This window comes from Tribolium madens, unplaced genomic scaffold (genome assembly GCF_015345945.1).
Source record: "Tribolium madens isolate multiple individuals breed KSU strain unplaced genomic scaffold, Tmad_KSU_1.1 Scaffold_71;HRSCAF=194;Tcas5.2_LG6, whole genome shotgun sequence".
NCBI classification, from domain to species: Eukaryota; Metazoa; Arthropoda; class Insecta; order Coleoptera; family Tenebrionidae; genus Tribolium; species Tribolium madens.
Genome location: NW_025401041.1, coordinates 2,952,131 through 2,976,595, shown reverse-complemented (window position 1 = coordinate 2,976,595; position 24,465 = coordinate 2,952,131). Strand labels below are relative to the sequence as shown.

The following is a 24,465-nucleotide window of genomic DNA, read 5'->3' as shown; positions in this document are numbered from 1 at the left end:
TGTTTTTTAGACAAGTTTGAAGTTTTCTTTTCTTCGAGCGCTCAATCAAGTTTTTAAACTTAAAACTTAGTTTTTTAAAGAATTTTAAAACTATTAGCCTTTTTCGAGTGATTTAGCACATTTTTCAGTCTGAAATGAAATTACCTCTCAAAATTTTCGCAAAAATAGGTCAAAATATCACTAAATTGCTTAAAACCGGTTCTTAAAAACAAATAAAACATGAAAAACTTGTTTTTTAAACAAGCTTGAAAATGTTTGGCTAAAATTTAAACCGGTTTTCTAATTATTGTTCATTTATTTTTATGTTTTAACTATTTTTTTTTAAATATTAACGTTTTCCGATTTACACGTTGATCTAAAATAACTTAAAAAAGTTTGTGAACAAAACACAAGATTTAAATCAAATTGGAGTATTATGAAATAAATAATTTAAGCTTTGTAAATTATATTTAAATTATTTTTCACCTATTGTTTTTATTTTTTCAAAATGAGACTTTTACACTTTTTTGTTATTAATTTCAATCCAAACGTTGATCTCTTCTCGAATATAATCCCAACGGGGAGAAATGGAGCGTTTTTGCATCAGAATTTCCGTCTAAAATAGCGGTAATCATATTATTTTAAGTGCACTTTACTCCAACTTCCTTTTACCTACTTTTTATTACCAGCGACATGGTCGTCCTTCTTTTTGTCATTTAATTAATGCCATTATAGTCTCTCGTTACACAGACGACGATTTTATAGTTTAAATTTCTACTAAATAGCTTAGTTTATATACAGGGTGAACCACTAATCCAGCACCGGAGAATACCAATTTTATTAGTCAAAGTACGAATCTAATAAGAATTATGTAGAAATTGTTCAAAGTTAGTTAGAGAAAAAGTTATTTTGTATTTACGAATTAATGAAATTTCATCGGTTGCAGTTCCGCCAAAATTACAAAGCTTATCTCCCTACACACCCCCTATATCGGCTACATTCTTGATGTTTACACTATACACTTTTGATTTATTGCCTCCGTCACACATAATGGCATCCCGCGCGTGAGGGGGTGGTTAATTTCAACCCTCGTCATCATCATCGTGTTTTATTTTTAACTTGCTTTGTAATAATTAGAATTTATTAATGCTCCAGCAATTTATCATTTATTACTCAAATAAAATTTTAATTAAAAAAAAAACACTCACCAATTGTGGTGATAACCGTGAGTGAATATAGAAAAGCACCAGCAAACGACCACTTGTCGGAGTAGTTCTCTCCGTCGTATCCACGTTGGATAAACTTGACCATTCTTTTCTGGTAGATTAGGAGTTCTTCTAATAGAAGTTTCTTATAATCCGCTTCGGCAAAAGTGTTCATTTCTAGAGTCTTGTTCCAAAACTTCGATACGGTCTCGTTGCGGATTCGAAGCACGTCGAGCCTCACTTGCATCTGGTACTTCTTTTCGACGAAGCGGAATATGAATGCGCCGGCGATCGTGTAGCTGACCTAAAATAAAACTTTTCTCTTATTACTATCTACAAAGCAACAAAATTTCTTACTAAAAACAAACAAAAACAAAATGTATACTTTACAGACTTTCTTGTCAACTTTACAAACGATTCCAATTAATGACATATTGTATAGAAAAGTGCTACTTTACGGAGTCTTTTTATTATCGTAATTTTTTCTTTATTACTATCTAAAGCAACAAAATTTCTTACTAAAAAGAAACAAGAACAAAATTAAACAAACAACTGTAGACTTTACAGACTCTTTTGTCAACTTTACAAACCATTTCAATTAATGACATATTGTCCAGAAAAGTGCTACTTTACGGACTTTTTTAGTATCGTAACATTTTTTTCTTTATTACTATCTTCAAAGCAACAATTTTTTTACTAAAAAAAAGCAAAACCAGTACTATACAAAATGTATTCTTTACAAACTCTCTTGTCAACTCTACAAACAATACCAATTAATGACATATTGTCCAGAAAAGCGCTACTTTACGGACTTTTTTTATAATCGTAACTTTTTTTCTTTATTACTATCTACAAAACAACAATTTTTTACTAAAACAGCAGAACTAGTATTATACAAAATGTATACTTTACAAACGATTCCAATTAATGACATATTGTCCAGAAAAGCGCTACTTTACGGACTTTTTTTATTATCGTAACTTTTTTTCTTTATTACTATCTACAAAACAACAATTTTTTACTAAAAAAGCAGAACTAGTATTATACAAAATGTATACTTTACAAACGATTCCAATTAATGACATATTGTTCAGAAAAGTGCTACTTTACGGAGTCTTTTTATTATTGTAACTTTTTCTTTATTATTATCTAAAGCAACAAAATTTCTTACTAAAAAGAAACAAGAACAAAATTATACATACTGTAGACTTTACAGACTCTTTTGTCAACTTTACAAACCATTTCAATTAATGACATATTGTCCAGAAAAGCGCTACTTTACGGACTTTTTTTATTATCGTAACTATTTTTCTTTATTACTATCTACAAAACAACATTTTTTTTACTAAAAAAAGCAGAACTAGTATTACACAAAATGTATACTCTACAAGCTCTCTTGTCAACTTTACAAACGATTCCAATTAATGACATATTGTCCAGAAAAGCGCTACTATTGTAACTTTTTCTTTATTATTATCTAAAGCAACAAAATTTCTTACTAAAAAGAAACAAGAACAAAATTATACATACTGTAGACTTTACAGACTCTTTTGTCAACTTTACAAACCATTTCAATTAATGACATATTGTCCAGAAAAGCGCTACTTTACGGACTTTTTTTATTATCGTAACTATTTTTCTTTATTACTATCTACAAAACAACATTTTTTTTACTAAAAAAAGCAGAACTAGTATTACACAAAATGTATACTCTACAAGCTCTCTTGTCAACTTTACAAACGATTCCAATTAATGACATATTGTCCAGAAAAGCGCTACTTTACGGACTTTTTTTATTATCGTAACTTTTTTTGTTTATTACTATCTACAAAGCAACAATTTTTTTCCTAAAAAAAAGCAGAACTAGTATTATACAAAATGTATACTTTTCAAACTCTCTTCTCAACTTTATAAACGATTCCAATTAATGACATATTGTCCATAAAAGTGCTACTTTACGGACTTTTTATTATCGTTACTTTTTTTTCTTTATTACTATCTACAAAGCAACAATTTTTGTACTAAAAAAAGCAAAATCAGTATTATACAGAAAAGTGCTACTTTATGGAGTCTTTCTATTATCGTAACTTTTCCTTTATTTCTATCTAAAGCAACATTTTTTTTTCTACTCGTAAGAATAAACAAAAACAAAATTATACAAACTGTATACTTTACAGACTCTCTTGTCAACTTTACAAACGATTCAACTTTACGTATCGTACCTTTTCTTTATTACAAAGCAACAATTTTTTTACTAAAAAGAAGCAAAATCAATATTATATAAAATGTACATTTTAGTCTTTCTTGTCAACAACTTTAAGAACTATTTTGTTAACTTTACAGACGATTCCAATTAATTACATATTTGTCCAGAAAAGTGCTAGTTTACGGACTCTTTTTATTACCGTGTAGTTAACCTAAAATGTAACTTGTCTTTTATTACTCTCTACAAAGTCGCAAAAATTTTTTACTAAAATAAGTAAAACCAATATTATACAAAATACATGCTTTACAGATTGTTTTGTCACCTTTACAAACGTTTCTATTAATAACATAATTGTCCGGGAAAATGCTACTTTGCAGACTCTCTTGTGTTATTGATTTCTATTATTTTACAGTAGTTAAATTGATTGAAAAACTAAATTTTTTGTAATAAAAAATCAATATTTTAGATTTAATTATTATAATTAGTGAGTTGTTAACTTCGACAGGTTTAAATAGAACAACGTCTATTTTGTAAAATTTGAAAATGCAGTTTCAATGTACCTACTTTTAGTAGGTGCTTTTAAAAAATTTGCTTGTTTAAAATCTAATTTTTTACTAAACAACAAAAAATTTTTATTAATGAAATATTTGTCAAAAAAGTGCTATTTTACGAACTCTCTTGTCAATTTTACGGACTGCTTTGTCAACTTTACAAAGAATTTTTATTAATAACATGTTTGTCCGGAAAAGTGTTACTTTATGGACTCTTTTGTATTAGAGATTTTTTACAGTAGTTAATTTAATTGAAGAAAAAAAAATGTTTTAAAAAAGTCAATGTTTTAGTTTTATTTATTAGTGAGCTATTATAACCTTAACAGGTTTAAACGGAACAGCCTCTACAAAAAATTGTTAAACATTTAAGGAGGTAATAGTATGAACCAAAATAAACAAAAAATTTGTACTAGAAGCTCTTCTTTTTTGTTTGAACAGATTGCAAAAAATGAATAATTTTTAATATCTCCGAAACCGTTACTTTGCTGACCTATGTTTATTATTAAGACTTTTTGTTTGTTTTGGTCCATACTATTACTTCCTGAAATGTTTTACATTTTTTTAACACCCTGTATATTGTAGAATTTAAAATTACAGTTTCAATGTATACTTTTAATAACTTTGCTTGTTTAAAATCAATTTTTTTTACTAAACATTTTTTTTTTGTTAAAAAGAAGCAAAACCAATATTTTACAAAATGTTTTCTTTATGGACTTGTCAACATAACTATTTTGTCAACTTTACAAATATTTTCAATTAATAACATATTTTTGGATTATTAATTTTGTACAGTAGTTAACTTGAACTAAATTTTCGTGTAATAAAAAAATAATGTTTTGGGTTTATTAACCTCGACAGGTTTAAACCGGACAGCCTGTATATTGTAGAAATAATATATTTTTTATAGATTTGTTTGTTCAAAATCTAAATTAACTCGAAATGATTTTCATAAAGTGCAAGAAAAGCAATAAATATTTTATTAGAATTTAATTAAAACTGAAATTTAATTTAACATTTAAATTAAACGTGAATTTTCCATTTCAAATCATTTGCTTATTCAAATAGACTTTACATCAAAAGCAGCTTTAAAAATTATAAACAGTTTTTGAATTAATAAAAAAACCTAGCCTCGTCCAATATTTGTAGTCCATTTTGTAAAGCAATTAAAATTTTAACCTTTATGCTCAAACTAATTAATTTTGTTTTAGAACTGTTTGTGTTTGTCTGTGTTACTTTAGACACTCTTTTAATTTTTTAATGGTGTCGCAACTGTCACTTTTTGAACACACCCGGATTCCGACAAATCTAGTAAGCGTCACAATTTGAAGAGGGTCTTGGAAAAAATACTCACCACAAGTCCTATGATTCCGACATTACTAAACAGAAAAGCGATAAATTGTCTGCATAAATCTTTGCACTTTTTTGCGAAAGGTCTCTCATATCTTCGCTGTCTCCTGACAGACCTCTTGCGTTCCATTTTACACACTTCCGGTCATAGTTCGCTTCTGTCATTTCAAGCGCTCGCTTGCCGCCATCCTGTCGAAAAGAAAACCCATTTCATGGCACGTCACTGGATAAACAATACAGATTAAATGTAAATAGTTGCACAAGCGGAAGCTCCATCATTTGAATAATGAGACGATTGCCGTATTTGTTTGACTGTCAAAAGTTAAATTCTACAATATATCAGCATTCAATTCAATTTCTAATCGCAGCAGTCTATAACTCTAAAATTAAGTTTGCAACACTGAATAAAAATGACTACAAATAAAATATATTGGATTTGCAATTACTTCAATTAAATCAAAGTGAGCCGCGATTTTATAATTAAGTTGGGAACGCTGAATAATTTAGAGACATGACACTAATAAAACACAGAATATATAAAAATTGACACATCTTATATGTCCTGCCTCTAATTTTCAATCTAAATCACAATAAAATAAAACAATTTTAAAATTAAATTGACAACATTGAATAATTTAGAGACAAGGCACTAGTAAAACACAGAATATAGTACAGGGTGTTCCGTCTAAACCCCACTTTAGAAGTATTGGGAGTTTGAATAATCGTATTTATTGGTACATAACCATAAACCATTAAGTCCTCTTAAATGAAAATATTTTCAAGATGGCGGCACTTCTGCTTATACCGGAAGTCGGTCTCAACTTTCTTATTTTAAATGGAAAGATATATTTTTCACTGCGTTTTTGGATTAATCGGGTTATTTTAAGAGAGTTTTCATCAGCTTTCCTTATACCTAAATGTAGCCGTTTTTGAAATATTTGGAGTTTTTAAAAAAATTTTGGATCTGCACCTTCCACTTTAAAAATCGGTAACTCTGCCATTTTTTAATATGTTGAATTGTTGAATTCGTTTTTTTGGCGTTGGAAAGAGAAAGCTTAGATCCTTTTTCTGGTGTTTTCAAATTTTGAATAAAAAAATTATATTTCCCAAAATTTTAAGGTTACTTTTGTAATAATTCAAATACTCATAACTCATTTTTTTCAAAAGGAATACCCGAATTTTTATTTTACTAAATAGAAGATAATTTAATTGTGCATTGATCTGTATTACATTTTCTATACCTAAATCTAATAATTTTCAAGTTATGGACTTTTTTTTAAGACTACAGAAAATTTATCGTTTACCGTTTTCTATAGAAGTCAAAAATGTCAAAATTTTTCCTAAACAAACATCAACAGTAAATTACTATTTGACAAATAGTGCCAAAGTATGAAGAATAAAGTTATGCAAAATTAATTATTATTGATAGGTTCTACCATGCAATCATTATTTAAAGCTAGCAAGTGAGAAAAAAAATGTTTTGTTTAATGAACGACATCATAATTTTGTTACACTTTCCATAAATACAAAAAAATAAAAATAAATTAATTAAATCTAAGTTTGAGTAGCTTTGACTCTCCATATTTTGGCACTATTTGTGAAATAATAATTCACTGTCGACGTTTATTGAGAAACAATTTTAACATTTTTGATTTCCATAGCAAACTATATGAAAACGTAATGGATTTTCGACAGTCTTAACAAAAAGTCACCATAATTTAAAAATTATTAAATTTAGGTATAAGGAATGTTAATACAGATCGATGCAGAATTAAAGTCTCTTCCATTTAGTAAAATAAAAATTTGGGTATTTTATTTGGAAAAATTTACCTATGGGTATTTGAATTATTAAAAATATAAACTTTCTCTTTCAAACGCCAAAAAAAACGAATTCAAAATTTTAAAAAACAGTAGAGTTACCGATTTTTAAAACGGAAGGTGCAGATCCAAAAATTTTTGGAAAACTCCAAATATTTCAAAAACGGCTAAATTTAGGTATAGGGAAAACTGATAAAAACTCCCTTAAAATAACCCGATTAATCCAAAAACGCAGTAAAAAACATAGTTTTCCATTTAAAATAAGAAAGTTGAGACCGACTTCCGGTATAACCAGAAGTGCCACCATCTTGAGAATATTTTCATTTAGGAGGACTTAATTCATTATGGCTATGTACCAATTTTCAAACAAATATGTTTATTCGAACTCCCAATACGTTTAATGTGGGGTTTAGACGGAACAGCCTCTATAGCAAATTGCCACGTCTTATATTTCCTGCTTTTAAATTATTCTTTTGCCCACTAATTGCAAAATTAGAGGTACCATAAATCGCAAATTTAATAAACAATTGCAAATTAAATTGGCAACATTGAGTAATTTAGAGACATGAAATAAATCATAATAATTATAATTATAAATTAGAACTAGATTTAAAAAATAAAAGTGGCAATATTGAGCAATTTGACAATAGAAAATAAAATGTCTTCAATTAATGCTTGTGGTAAGCTGTAATTGTAAAATTCAGTTTCTAATACTAATAAAACACAAACAGAATTTACAAAAAATGACAGGTTTTTTATTTCTTGTCTGAGTTATTCAAAGTTGCCAACTTATTGCAAAATCACAGATTACTTAAAATTTATTACTAAATTGGCAACATTAATTAATTTAGAGACATGAGATACCTAACATTGTAATTTATTTAGATTTCTCGTAAATCTAAACTAAAGTTTTAAAATAAAAGTACTTAAACTTCTGACTATTATAATAAGCTAAGCTGTAGTAAGTTTTTAAGGGAGACAAAACATGAAAATTGAGACATTTTATACCTCCCACCTCTAAATTATTTGATGTTACCAACTTAATTAACAAAAGGCAACAATTTTATCATTAAACTGGCAACATTAAATACTTTTCTGTGACTCTGTGATTCTAAAATTAAGTTTGTAACACTGAATAAAATAAGACAGAAATGTCTTAAACTACTTAACAAGTGATTTAATTCTTTAAGTGAATTTGCTGCTAGCTACTAGATGCATTAAATTAAGTGCATTAGAAATTAAATTCGAGCGTTTTAACGAAAATTGCGATAACCCAAGTTTGATGACTCGAACAATTAAAACTTTTCAACAAGATTCGTTACAAACTAAAACTAGTAATAGAAATTACATTTAGCTCTTGGCACTTTCCCTTTAATATAAATACATTTTACCATTTTGAAAGAATGTTTCTATTCGAGTTTGATCAAAGTTTCTCAATTATAGTAACTGCTGATACTTTAGACCGGAAATAAGTGGCTTTTTGCCGTACTAATATTTAAGAGTTTATAAAAAGGGCACAACAATATAACTGCAGTAAAATTTAAACGGCAATAAAATTCGAACTTTTCTGCACAGGGATATAAAATTTCAGCGAATCAAAGCCTAAATCGACTCGTAAATTAAGCATATCTACTAAATTATCTCCAAAGGGTTTAAAGATGGAAAAGAGTTTATTATTATTATGTTTTAAAAAATAAATGTGACAAAGCCACAAAAACTTTTCTCGAACTATTTTGTAAAGAGAATCCGCTACCAGAAACAGATTTATCTTGAAACTTTAGTTTCAAACACTCTAAAATTGTGTTTTTCAAGTCTACATTTGGTCGATATATTGAATAAACGTCGCCAAGTAATTGATGTATTGTTCTAGATTTGCTATTTTGAATTGTGTACTAGTTTAAGTGAGTAATATGAGCACTTTGAATGAAAACAGCTCGCATATTGCGATATACATCAACAAAGCAGATTAGTTAGTGCTCATTGTTGACTCATATATTTATCGTAAACACAAGTCATTGCTGCTCAATTTTAGTTTATGTTAAGTAGGTATTAGCTGAGTCATTCTGTATGATAAATTATTATCAAATAACAACAGTGTTGCCAGGTCTGGTAAAATTTTACCAGATCTGGTGATTTTTCTACTAGTTTAATGATTTGGTGAAAACTTTTGTAAAAATTTTAATTTCTGATGATTTTTTAGAAACGTGACTTGAATTTTTTTTTTCGAGTAAATCAAGTATTTGCCTAAATGTTAGGAAAATTAACTTTTTTACTTAGATTTTTTAATTATTTAATTCAGTCAAAAATTATGACACAATTTTTTTATCTTTCTTTCAGCATTTTGCACGTTTTCTTAGCCATGCAGAAACTAAAATGCTTTATTTTTAAAACAAGTTGAAAAATTAAGAAATAGTTTTATTTTTGTAAATGATATTTCACTCAACAAGATAAAAAAATCGCTAAAATTGTTCAAAACGTAAGTCTAAGCGTTTTAGTAGGTATGTTTTTAGCCAGAAACAGAACTATTTTGAAAAATCAATAGCAAAAAAATTTTTCAAATTAGGCCAAAACTAGTGTAATTTTTACATTTTTAGAGTATTTCAACACGTTTTTTAATTTTTGCTAAAATAACTGATTGAAAAATTACCAAATTACATTGAAATTGATATCATTTTAGCGTATTCGCTCGATTTAGTTCGTTTTTAAACCAGAGACTCATTTATTTTACAGGATATTGTCAAAACATGCTTAAAAACAACGAAAATAAATCTAAATTGATGCTCTTTTGTTTATTTCATTTGATTTAGCTTTTTTTTAAAACGTTTATCAAAAAAATAGGGCGAAAAGTACAAAATATGGTCGAAAATAGTGTTACTTGCAGTTTTGTTAAAACAAACCAAAAAATATCAAATTATTTTTGCCTCTATCAAGTGTGTTAGCATGTTTTTTAAGTAATTGGGTGATTGTAAATGATGTGGTGTCAAATTTAAAATTTAATTTGGCAACCTTGACTTTCAAATTAAAACGGCAAACTTTTATAGGTAATCGTCATTCATTTGCGACGAGCGACTGCTGATCTAACCGCTACTTAAAACATTCTAATATAACAAATTTAGAAGTATTACCACTAATTCAGTGTTGCCAATAGATTTTTAGTCACCCGGTATTTCGCAAAATTTAATTGAAAACTAGCCAAAAAATTATAAAATTAGACTAAATGAAATAGCGTTACCTATTTTTGAATTTTTTGAGCATTTAAGCACGTTTTTGAGCAGATTTGCGAGATTTATGTGAAAAAAAATGTGAATCTTCGACAGTATTAAACAAAATGAAATCATATAATCTCGTAAATAAGTGTAAATCTGGTAACTTTTTAGCTCAGATCTGGTGAATTTAATAGTTTTGAGCTGTGTTAAACTCTTATTTTACTGAACAAATTTTAATTTTAATAAAAATATATGGGCCAATAGTCTTCTCACTTAAATCACCCTTTATAATTGCATTTCATAACAAAAAACGCTAAAAATCGTCGTTTCTTTGCAATCCATCACACAATACACACATTCTACTTTATAGAAATGAAGTATAAAATTGAATTGTTGCGACAAACTCACGTAAAAAGGGCGACATCTTTCTCCCTCTAAGCGATTGAAAAAGACGCGAAACGAAACGTCTCCGTAAAAAACAACCGTCTGGAAAGTTTTATATGACGACAGGACAGGTAATCAAAACACACATTTCTCCAGAAACGAGATCATATTTTATGTGTGTACAACAAACCGGAATCACACAGTACACTAATTACAAAATTTCTGACTCGGTGAGCGATTTGCCAACACTTATTTACATCCGCCTGCATTTCGAAGATAAGAAAAATCAATTTTCGGAAGGATTAGTTTAATTATGTGAAACTAAAGGTGCAACATTAATTATGTGAAACTAAAGGTGCAACATTACAGTTTTTAAATTTGTATAATTAATCCAATTGAAGTTTCCAGTGACGATGTTGTGTACAAAAGACAAGAATTTGTCCTAATGAAATTAATACATTTCTTTAATTGTAAATTTATTTCAGTACTTTAACGTAATTCCACTTCTACTAATTTACTTAAGTAGAGACATGGTGTTTCAGATTTATTAATTTAATCTAATTTCGTTCTTAATGTCTCAAATGGGTGAAAACAAACTTATGAGATTGTTTTCTTCAAGATTGCCGTTTTACAAGGTCGGTGTTGTCGCATTTTCGCTTTAAAAACAAATTTTTATAACACTTTAACACATACAAGGTGATTCAACTAGATTAACATTAAACTATACCTAACTGTTTTTACGAGTTTTAATTTAATTTGAATAAGAAATTTTACTAATTCAGGATGATTTATGTGAGATGACTTCAATCAAACTTTGTATGTTTTAACTCGATTTTCCAAAATTCTTTCCAAAAATTAAAGAAATTTTACCATTGGTCAAGTTTGTCTTTTTAGACGAATTACTTTGTAGTTTTAATACAAACTAACTTTCATTGTCATTTAAAATAAAACTTTTCTTTGTAGAAGATGATTTTTCTCAGATGCCAATGGCGAAAATTTAATAGCAAAAATTATTAGGTTTAAATTTTATTTTATTTATCTTTATTTTATGAAATTCTTTATCAATAATTCGGTTTGTTTTAATGAATAATAAAATAAACGAGTCAAATTAAAAAAAAACGTTTTTATCAAGTTTGCCGTTCTGCAAGATCTTTTATTGTTGTCTTTTACTTACAAAAATAAGTAGGCACAACAATATTCCGACACCTGCAAGGTAGTTTTGCTTGATCAACGTTCATTTTTAACACTTTGTAAAATAAAATAAATATTTTTCAATTAACATACACAACCCTGAACATCTATAGAAATGCGATTTATATGAGAAGCGGTTAAAACCTGCAAACGGTTCCAGCTAAATTCTTAAAATTTAAGAAAAAATTAAAACTTAATAAAAACTTCTTATTAAATTTTTTCATTAAAAAAAAAAACGGCAGACGTATTTTTACGTATTTTTTATTTATGGTCCGATTTCAAAAATTCAAAAATTAATTTAATGGTTTCTAATATACAGTATGTCCTCGGATTGAATTCACAAGAAGAAAAATTTTTGTGTTTTTGATTTTACGCTAAAATTGCAAAAAAACATTTTTTGTTTCGTTTGAAACAAGCAAATCTTTCATTATTTTTATTCAGTGAAAAAAAAAGTTAATTTTTCTCTTGATTTTCGACTTAGAATAATTTTTCTCTGCTTTTTAATTCCTATCACATTGGCGGTTTTATATTTATTTGACAACTATATGTCACTTTGACAAATAAATTATTAATTAAATAATGATAGTTCTTATTAAAAATGACTTTGGTTTTTATCTTAAAGCTGTTTCTTTGAGTTCCTATTAATTAAAATGATGTTTTTCACAAACATTTTTGTTATTTAACTTGCGTAAACTCATTTGTCAAAGTGACATCATTGTCAAAATAATAAAACCGCCTATGTGATAGGACTTAAAAAGTAGATAAAAATTATATAAAGTCCAAAATCAAGAGAAAAGTAAATTTTTCTTTCTACTTCCATTTTTACTAAAAATTATTGTTTAAAAAACATGTCAAAGCTAAAAGAAAATTAATAAAAGTTAATTAAATCTAGTTGCATTTTGTCAATAAAAAATTGACGTTAACAATAATTTTATTAAAAGCAAACAAAATAAATCAATAAATAACAATAAAAAAAATTAATAACACTAAATTAAATGTTTCTCTGATTTTGTTATAGTTAATTATTATTGTCATTTCTTATTAAATATTTGAAAAAATATTGACAATATTTTCTTTTATTTGATACTTTTTGACATTACAATAGTAGCATTGTCTTATTTGTCACAATGCAACTAGATTTTATTAACTTTTATTATTTTTTTTCAACTTTGATAATCTTTTCAAACAATAAATTTTAATACAAGTAGCTCATTTTTAATATATTTTTTAAACTTTTGAAATCAAGCGATAAATAAGAATTCTACAGCGCCTGCCGTTTTTGTATAAGTTTTTGAAATACAAAGGCACATATGAATAAAATAGAGCATTAATAAAAAGTTCTTCTAATTTTACGTATTTTCATTTCATTTTAATCAGGTTTTAATTCTAGTCAAAGATTCTGTCAAACAAATCACCAAACCTATTATACCATTTGGTTCAAAAAATAAGCTTTTGAACTAGCCCCTGAAATACCTGACCTAACCTGACCCATGATTCTATTAGAAAAAATAAGTTGGTTTTGTAATTTATTTCAAAATTTTTAGAATGAAAAATAAAAAATAATAATGAGTAATTTTTATTGATTCCAAAGTCTTCTTAATATTACAGAATTTTAGCTAAAACTGTTTTATTGGTTTCAAACAATAGTATTAATCCAGTATAATTTAATTGAATTTCATGTTAAGAAAAAAAAAGAAATTCTTTACCAGCTATATGTATTTAATACATACAGAGTGATTTAAATAAAAAAATATGAAAAACTTGCATTTTACAGATATCCAAAATATCAGTTCCAATTTGTTCAATTGGAACAAATTAGAAAAGTTTAATCGAGCTCAATTTTCTAAGGATGTCTTCTAAAACAAACAATAACTCTTTACCAAGTAATTGTCTAACTTGGCAAGTTAAATAGTCATAATTTAACACAAATAACACAAATAATTTGTTACAAATCCTATTAAAAACTTTTCTTTTACGTCTCATCAAACTCATCCAATACAACTAGCCCGGCGCATCCACCATTTCTTTGTTCAATGACTTCATTTTGGCGTAAAGTTTTAATCCGATCAAAGCAAAAACGTTTACTTTAGTACTATTATTTTGGTCTACTTATCCCTATTTAAAACCGGTTTTTTATAATTAAACAACATATTCTCTACTAGAATAAAACGCAATTAGGGTCTGAATAGATAATAAGTTAATAGAGTGAATGGTGAAAACAGATTGATTTGCTTCATTGACGTAACGCAGCGTCGGACATCAAAGTAAGCACTGGAACCAATTTGTCCCACACTCTGCTCCTATAAATCATTCATTAACTAAATAACCTGATAATTAAACAGTGTTTCCTGAAACGGGTCATAACATAGCTGCTGTATTTACATATTTGGCTGAAAACGAGCATAATAAATGAATATTAACTATATCAAACAAAAATTGCATAATAGAGGATGATTCAAATACTACTACACGACTCAAAAAATTGTAAATAAAAATTAGTGCAAATAAAAAGAATTGTTCTTATTTTTCGTCTGAAAGAAAACTTATTTTAATACCAAAACCGATGCTTTAATGAGCCATTTCAACACCAATTTGGGTGCTGAAATAAACTAGTCAATTACTTTCTAGAGGTTGGTCATGATGATTTTCAGCGGCGTTTTCAGAGATTTCTCTTATTTTATTATGTGGGTTTGAATATGAACAATTAGTCAAAAACATTTCTTTAAAAGTTAAATGGCGGCAAAATTTGAAATTTGTTCCCATCTTTTCTTAATATCTCCTAAACAGAGAAAGCTACAAACTTCAAAATTTGCATATACACTAGATGAGTAAAAAGTATTTTTGTACCAAATTTGACGCAATCGATATATTGGGTGACATGTTTTGGAATGACACACAATTTTCTGCTTAAGCGGATTTTTTTGTGTTACACCACTGATTAATTTTAAAGTTTTTCTTAAAACAAAATGATACAAAATAATAACTATTACACATCTAGTGTGCTTGCAAAATTTGGAGCTCGTAGCTCCCTCCATTTAGGAAATATTAAGAAAAAATGGAAGGAAATTTTAAATTTTGGGGCTATTTATCTCCGGTAAGAAAGTGTTTTACAAGAATTGTTTATAGGACTAATTCACATTATTTCACGTGTCCTAACTATTACTAAATTTTTGTCGGTAAATACTAGCCTGTAAATAAAAAACAAATTTACGTTCTTTAAAATTTGTACAATTTAAATTTACAAAAAAATCTAGTAATTTAAAAATTTAAAAACAAAAAAAAATTTATGCCATAATAGGTTTCAGTTTTGAAGTAGGTATAAAAAAAAGTGTTCCACATAAAAACAAAACAACATTTTATTACATAAATTTGTTAAAAAAGGTCAAAACAATTTTCTCAAAACTACATAATTTGTTCAATGTCACTTCTACTTGACTTGACACCCTGTATAACAAAAGTAAAGCTTCTTTTGCCAAAATGCAATTTTCACTTTTCTCTTGTTAATCATAAAAATGCTAGAAGAGATTAAGTCAAAGCAAATAGCATTTTTTTATTTTGCGTCTAAAAGAAAGCTTATTTCGATACCAAAACCGATGCCTTAATGAACCATTTTAACACCAATTCGAGTGCTGAAATAGACTAGTACAATTTACTTTCTAGAGGTTGGTCATGGTGATTTTCAGCGGCGTTTTTAGCGATTTTTCCTATTTCAGGTGGTGTGCATGAAATATTTGCAGTATTCATTGTCAATTCAACAAAATTTTGAAAAATATTTGTGACTTGACACAAATTTTTCAAACTTTGTGACATTTATTACCAATTACCAACTTATTAGGGCAAAAATTTTGAAAAATCGACTTTTATGGTAAAAAAAGTATGTAACACGCGCAAAATAGAAAAAATAGCATAAATGATTTATTTCATAAGTCATTTGTGAAAACTCGTTCTTTATAAAACTCGTGCTTCGCGGCTCGTTTCATAAACCTGAACTTGCCTTACGAAACGCGTTCTTTAATATACCAATTTCTGATCTTAAATTTAATAAAGCGTGCTTTAAAAAGCAACACTTGTCGCAAAATATTACGTTCATTTTCCTTGGAAATGTTTCAAATTAAAATCCGGCCAAAAATAACACCTCGACATTTAATAGCATTTCTCACAATTCTGTAGTTAACAAATAAGAAATTAATCAACAAGTAGCTTCACGTGTGGAAATTTTAGCGTTTATTTTCTTAATTTAGAGCCCACTTTAGCTTCAATAATATAAAATTTTATACGGTTTACTTTGGAAGATTTTATGACGTTGCGGTTTTGCTTCTATTAAACAACAGATATGTTTTAACAGATGAAATAAACACGTTTGTATATAGACCAGACGTTGTCTGTTTTGTTTGCCGCCGACTTTTTATTGCTTTGCAAGTCTGGGAAACGTCATTGCAATTTCGCGATCAGTTTATGACGTGTCGGTAAATAACTAGTGATTCCTCAATGTTATATCTAAAATTATCGAATCTCACATTCCACTGTTTCAATGTAAGTTGTAGTGGAGTTTTTACAAGGTTGGTAGCGGTGTCAACGTCCGATGAATGTCAAATGTCAGTAATAGTTAAAACAAAAAGTGATATTGAATCGCTTACTAATTATCAAAAAAAGACGTCTAATAGGAAGCCTTGGCTAATCTAGCTGAGTCATCCTCTATTGTTTTGTAGACCAAAATTGATTTTCTTGTAAATGCAATCCCCCACAAAAGCTTTCTACCGGCCGTCTTTGATCTATATTCTAAACAAAAAACCGACTCAATTAACACAAGTTTTGTTAAAAAACACAGGGTGCCTCTTCTAAGTTTTATTTTGTAAAAACATTAATGGTATTTTTTTCTGTTAATACGTGAAAAATAGTTTCTCAGACTAATAACCTGAGAAATTTTAAATTAAACAACCTCAGTAAAATGTCCCATAAATGACAACTAATTGCTCATGACGTACTATACAGAGCGATTCAGCTAAAATAAAAAACTTTTCACATATACCGGGTGAGTCTGCTAAGAGTATATTTTAACTTTATATCAAAAACTAATAATCACGAAAAATCAGTGTTCTCTCTCTAAATACATGTGAAATGTATTTTGGGTTACATTATATATTTATGAAACTCATCATTTCCAATGAATCAGCCTGGATGTATTTAACATAGATACAAACTATATTATAAAAAAAGCCCCAAGCCATAACTCCATTATTTTTAAAGATATCACAAAGATATCACAAAACAAAGTTGAACAGTTTCTTGTCACCTATTGTTTGGCATAGATGCTCAATCAATGCTGCTTCTTGTTTCACCGGAAGTGACATTAATTTCAGTTTTTTAAATGTAACAACCTGTATATTTTATTATTTTTGAATTTCTCATTAAATTGTCTTTCAAAGTTCACTTTCTATTATTTATTACTAACTTTTCATTTTAGACAACTTGAAAATTTAATTAAATAAAATAGGCTGTGAAAGAATAGAACATTTTGATTCATTTTATCTAAGAAAAGCAAACGATCGATAACGAAAAACTGTTCAACTTTGAGCAAAAAGTACTATAACCTCTAAAAGAAATGATATTGTAGCTTGGGGCGTTTTTTATAATACAATCTGTATATAATTTTTTTTTCATTAATTTTTTTTATTATTTTGTTGCTTGTTTCTTTTTTTTTTTCATTTTTACACATTTTTTTAATCTAATAATCTTTTTGGGTGTTTTTATAGTATACAATTACATTTTCGTACCAAGTTAATGTTTGCAAGTTTTAAGTAGAATTTTTCTAACGCTAATATACACAACAATTAACAATGACATGTGAGTCCGGAAAAGTACTACTTTACGGACAATTTTTTTGTGTTACTTTGCAAACCATTTTGTATAATTTAAAAAATTGTAAATTAAGTTATAAGAAGTAACAGTACCTAATAGTGTATGTGGCGTAGCTAAACGTTTATTTTGCCGAACGTAGTGAGGCAAATCATTCAGCTGAGTCGCATAACCTATATACTACTATATAACATATACTATTTTTTTCGCTGATAGAAATTAAACAGCCACACTATAAGCAGCAAGTAAATGAACAAAATAATTAGAACGCTTTGCCAGTAATGTAATACTAACCACGCTTATAAACAAACAGCAAAAAAAAACAAGAAAGAAACACTTTGGTAAATGTTAATAATAATATCACAGTAAAAGTAAAAACGCCTAGGCGCAAAAATAAAGTTTTTACCTACTCCATGGCTAAAAAGTAAAACTTAACATTTAGTCATAATCATAAAAGTGGTCGGTTCTGTAACGTTTGGGGATAAAAGAAATATATTTCTCTTAGCTACTTTAGCTAACACTTTTTTTCGAGTCACTTTGTGTTTTCTAAACAGTTGGCCATCTCAATTCTTTTTTTTTTTCTCAAAGCAATGAAACGAAAAATCTAACGTAATAAATTATTAATCGGTTTATCTTAAAAGCTTTTGAAACATTCAACGATGAGCGAAATATTTATACTGTTATTACTTGTTAATATTTGAGATGTTGTATCTCCGATAAATAAACAGAGATTTACTGTTTGTTGATACTTTTCTAAAATTTTATCAAGTTTTCTTCGATATAAATTCTTTTGAAAATAGTTTGCAATTTAATGTAAAATTTTCCCGGCTTTGAATTTTTCAATTTACGTCAAAGTATGTTTGCATTATAGAGAGTAGATGCAGCTAAAAGATATTCGTATTTTTATAACTCAAATAGTGTTTAGTATTTTTGTTGTAATTTTTGAGTGAAAACTTTGAACAAATAAACCACTCTATTCTTTTACTTTCCTGTGCGAATTGAGCATCTTGCGGTAAAACATTTAAGTACGAAGTTTCAAGTTTATTTGTGGTTTGAATAGTGTTAGCACAATGCGGGATGATCCTGGGTCACAAATACTCGTCTCGAAAACTTTAAAGTTTCCGTCTGAAATGCCAATTCTTAAGTTTCTTACGTTGCGTTTTATGATTAAAAAAAATAACCAACTTGTTGCACTTTAAAAACTCAATCTCAATTAACACGAGTGATTTTTAGCTAGTCTAAATTATTGTTTTCGGTAAACTTGATTCATATCACAGCTAATTAAATTTTGTTTGTACTATAAATTAATTTGGAACTGCGTAGGGATCTCAAATTGTGTCTATTTTCGTCGAAACTTCTAAATCGAGATATTTGCAACTATCTAATTATAACTGAAAAATTTTAAATTGATATTATCTCGTGCAAATTTTTAATTCAAATCCGTGCTTGTGCATTTCATGTAAGCTCAAGTTTTAACAATATTTGATTATTAGAGTTTCACTAATTAAAAACATGACCTAAATTGTGAAAATTCTTTCTGGCAAACATGAGGTTCAAAGCTGTCATATTTTAGCACTAGTGTGCAATAGTAACTCATCTTCATGTGTGCCAACACTATCCAGGGCTCGAATAAACTTCCAACTTTGTACTTAACTGTTTCAACGCAATATGTTCACTTCACATAGGAAAATGAAAACCATATCTCGCTTGTCGGAAAGCACGTGTAATGTAAACAAAACTAGCCGGAATTAATTAGTATAGGCCTCTGGGTCTTGTATGTGGAAAGGGGTGGTAGTTCTTGCTTCTACATCCGTTATTACATAATAAGGGATGCAAGATTGTGTCGGACGATCGATTAGGAAACCTAACTTCAAAAAAATATGTTGTGTATAATTGAGGATAAATTTATTTGAAAAAAATACAGTTGTTTACCTAATTTTTGTTTATTATTACTATTATTTATCCGAATATAAGTATACAGAGTGTTTTTTATTTAAACGAACAACCCTGGATATCTCAATTATAATATAATAATACAAAACACACAACCGAATTCCCAATTAAAATACCTTTCATTTGAGGTATCACAAAAGTGGTGGTGCCATTTAAAATTTTGAAAGGGTTGTTTATATTAGAAAAGGGGTTAATGCTACAATTTTCAAAAGTACACTAAAAAGTGTTCCCCTGTAAATAAAAATTGACTTATTTTGAGACTTTCTGATTTTAGTTTATTTTATGGGATATCCAAAGTAGCTCGATTTATAAAAATTAGAGAGGTAACATTTTATTAATTATTTGTTCTTTTTATTTTGTTATGATATAATTTTCTCAGACTTTTGTGCACAAAATTTGGAGTCCTTGCGTTTAGTTTTTAAGTTTCAAAACTTGGTTTACTGAGTAAAACCAAGTTGTCGGTATCTGTCATAGTTTTTCATGTTACTAAATTTACCTTATTTTTTTTAAACTAAACCTAGCACGTTTTATTTTTTAAGACTCTAGGACTTTCGAAATGTGACAATCTTATTTGATTCAATTTTAAGTTTAAAGTTGTGGGTTTTTTTTATTTTTGACAAGATTTTGGTCGATTTTTGGTACCCAGAGCGGTCTGTCGCCAATAGCTGTAAAATTATTAATAATAGCCCCTTAAGTTTAGTACTGTTAAAAAACATTTCTAACTTTTTATCTATGGGTAAAAAGATCATTAACCTAAAATGAATAGTTATCGATTTATTAAGAAAAATGCTGGTAAAGTCAAAAATATCTAAGAATCTCAAATTATTTGTGCTTGACTATAACTTCAAAACTAATGTAAATTTTGCAGTTTTTTCGACGCCAATCGACTCCCCGAAACACCCCGCTTATAAATAGTTTTTTAACATGTCTTTAATTTAATTTTCTTCTAAAATTTTGCTAAATTGTGCCAAAAAAGTTTGTTTTTTCAGTCGAAAATAAGTAAGAAACAAGTAAGAGATCCAAACTGGGTCAAAATAGTTTATTATGTAACTAGTGCTATAAACGCCACTTTAGACACAAAATAGACACGGGCGAAGCGCAAATAATAAATATCTAGAAAAGTTTATAGACGTGTTACATACTAACTTGTTCTACGACCACCACAAAAAAATACTTAAATTAAAAATCAAATTAAATGACAGAACTTTAGCTCCACAAACAAATTTGTTTTTTAAACTGTTTATTAGAATTTTTTCAAAAATAGCACAAACGACCTTAACTTGTCTTTTCACTTATCAAAAGCAAATAGTACAATATTAAAACGTCAAAAATAAATTCTCTTCAAACAGATCGTAAAATTAGCAACTTAAGTTAAGAATTATGTTATTTTTGCCTTTTTCAAATGTTTTAAAACGCTTTTAGTAAGAAATATTCCTCAAAAAGGCCAAAAACACTATAAAATTATCTGTATTTTTGTCAATATAAATCGTAAAAGCATATTTTGAGCTAAAAACTTGTTTTTGTTAATTAATTTTGTTAAAATTGAGAAAAAAGTCACTAAAATGGAAAGACATTTTTATCAAGAAATTTCGCTAAAACAAACAAAAAAATAAACAAAATTGATGAAAAATTGAAATTATTCTTGCGTTTTTGAAACGTTCAGCAGATTTTTGAACTAAAAGCTCAAGTTTTTTTTGGAAAATTGTGTTACTAAGGTATAAATATTACATAAATAATAAAAATACTAAACTGTATTCGATAGATTTTGACACACTAATTACGAATCTGCCGGGTTTTTTGATCTAAATCTTTTAGTTTAGAATTTAAAAATTGAATATTTTTATACAAAATATTAATATAAAATTAGTGCTGGGTAAAAAAAATTACGCTGTTTAAACTGTCAAATTTTTTGCAATATAACTGTAATAGTTTCGCCGTAATCGTCGTTTAAAAAGTAAAAATTGTCAAAATTGCAAAACTTTTAATGCAATTTTCTTAGAAACCATAAAAGTTGAAGCGAAAAACAAAAAACATAAAAATCAGCGTTAAATTAACTACATATTTAATGGTGTAATTTTTAGTTTAACACAAAAAAATCATAACTCGAAAACTATGAGTTTTAGGTCAAAATTTATGTTTATGGTCCTAGGTTTGAGCCTTTAATTTAATATTTTTTTGTCGATCTAATTTATCCTATTTAGTTTGCATCAATACAATTAAATATATAAAAAAAAATTGAAATTTTCAAGTAGAATTTATTAAATGTTTTAAATTTGTTCAGGTTTTCTCGGAATATCATAATTAACAAAGTTAATTAAACAGTAGAAAATAAAAAGTTATTTATCTAATACAACAAATAATAAAACTGGGTTGCAACATTATAGAAAAAGAAATAAAAGCTCACTTGTTGTTTCTAATTATTATGGGTTTTACAAAAAAGTAATACATGATGCGCTTGCAAACGGAACTAATTTTGCTCTACCTGCATAATAAGAAGAGGTTTTCACCTATTTTTCCATAACAATTTGTATCAGAAAACTCCACTATGTACATACAAGTCCAACCAACTGTAATATCCAGACAAAGTCGCTGAATAAATAACGATTAAAAACTGTTTTTACAAAATTAAAATTTTTGAATCAAACAAGTGATGACACTCCAGTAAAAATGCATCCAACTGAATTAAAAATAAGCAATGCAGAAAATAGAATCAAACAGCGCACTGTTTTGTTCAAATCGCCAAAGAATAGATTTGCTAAAATTGCAAATAAGAAAATAAGTCGAGAAGACTGAGCAAACACAACTCTCGGTAATAGGCAAACAAATATTTAGTAAACTCCTCTCCTTAACTGGAGAGCTTCTCGTCGTTTCTTGTACACAAACCAAGCACACAACCAATCAAATCACTCCTTTTATCGACTTTTTTAAACCAGTGAAAGACGTAATAAAAGAAAACCCAATTATCACCCCTGAAAAATGTTTCTTTCAGTGGTTTCGTTTTATTATTTGTTTTCAGTCCTTTGTCCCTAGTGGCAAAATTTGGAAGACACGGGAAACCAATCGTGAGTATAAAAACTTAGCCTCGTTATAGCTAACAAGATTTTTAGCACTTTGACGTTCGCCAAAACAAAGAAAATTGCTGAAATGTACTTAAGGTATTTTTTATTTTATTCGAGGAGGATAGAGTAGGAAAATAGGATTGAGTTTTGCGAGACAAATTCCTCTAAAATGAGAAAATTTAAATGAGATCCACAAAAAGTACTTTTAAAAAATAATTTGTGGTAGGCAACTAACTATACATCTAGACAAAGTTAAGTCATTTGTCAAAAAAAAACAATTTTTGTAATATTTTCTTTTCTATAGTTTTAAGTATGAGTTTTATAATTATATATATATTTCTAATTTATATTCATTATTAATTAATTTAATTATTATTTATATTTATTTTTAAATATATATATACAAGGTGATTCACAAGAAATAAAAAGCCTGACCAAATTCTTGATTCAACCATCATTACTTTTCGCAAGTTGCTTTGCAACAACTGTAATGTTGGTTGCATCGAGAATTTGGTCAGGCTCATGATTCCTCGTGAATCACCCTGTATATATTTATTTATAGTATGTCTAAACTTGCGCCCCAGAGAAAAATTTTAAGTAAGAAAAGATACCAAGAACATGGAAAAAATGTTCAAAAAATTCTATCTGTCAAAAATTTTTGACATTTATTTTTTGACATTTGACATTTTTTTTATATCTATTTAATAATACTCTGTCAATCTTGTATATGTTTTTTTATTATTTAATAAAAGTACAAAAATTTTGCAAATAAAAGCAACAAGTAACATTAAACGGAGTTACAATTCAGGATACAGCTTTCTTGTTTTCTTTTCTAATAGCCTGTATCAAAAAAACTTGTAAAATTATTTTTCCAACAGAAATAACCAATCAAAGTGCAAAATTTAAACTTTCATAACTTCAAAATTTTTATAGATAAAAGTTTATAAAATTTTTTCATGCATTTGATACCTTACTTGGCATTTTTCTCTGAGGCGCGAGGTCAGGCGCACCCTTTATTTATACTTATAAAAGCATAAATTTTAAACACATTTCTACATTTCAAATGATTATTTTTAAAAATTCTGCAAAAACCAATTTGTCAAATTCTTTGATGTTTTTGATGTTTTCAAAATAAATTTCACAACTTAATGAATATCCATTTTTCAGTCGTTTGGTCCAATTTATGAAAGAATTTTTAATTTCAATTATTTTAGCATCTAACAAAGTAAGAAAACTTGGCTTATTGTCTCACTTAGGTTCTAATTTTAAGACAAAATCTCTAATATTCCCTCACCTTGCTTAAGGCCCCCTCTGATATGTAAATCCCGCCGCATTCATCACACAAAATTACTTAGAATAGTTCACAACTAAACATTGACAAATTTTCTTGAGCAAACTGAAGAATTAATTATAGTTTTTTTGGTGTAAAAGTAACCCGGTGTGGTGAGGAGCCTGGCGCTCAACTGAAATAAAATGGAAGGAAGACAGAAATAGTTGAGCTATTAATACTTTGAGACATAGTGACGGAGCAAACAAGTTTTGTTTTTGTTTCGGAATAGATGTGGTTCAATAAACGTGAGGCTTTTTATCGCTGACAAATTAAACATTCTATTACGAATTTTAGAGACAAGAGTATGAAATTTTAAACGCGAGCCAGTGAAGCTAGTGAAGAAAACATAAATACACGATAGCTACAATCTTACACATGCC

The 24,465-nt window shown here is 27.8% G+C and overlaps 1 protein-coding gene across 3 annotated transcripts in view; it reads right to left on the bottom strand.

The window, feature by feature from the left end:
• The window catches only part of LOC123008990 (two pore potassium channel protein sup-9-like), a 91,685-nt gene extending 67,478 nt beyond the window's left edge, over positions 1-24,207 (bottom strand). Inside the window, exons 1-3 of one of the 3 annotated variants that reach the window (XM_044405071.1) lie at positions 24,050-24,207; positions 5,293-5,511; positions 1,188-1,488 (exon numbers count right to left, since the gene is read on the bottom strand). In XM_044405071.1, the coding sequence (XP_044261006.1) occupies positions 1,188-1,488; positions 5,293-5,418 (427 nt within the window). In that variant the 5' untranslated portion in view covers positions 5,419-5,511; positions 24,050-24,207. Of the gene's footprint in view, positions 1-1,187; positions 1,500-5,292; positions 5,512-24,049 lie in introns of those variants that run through there. The other 2 variants (XM_044405070.1, XM_044405072.1) reach the window with 2 other exon arrangements.
• Positions 24,208-24,465: the final 258 nt, after the last annotated feature.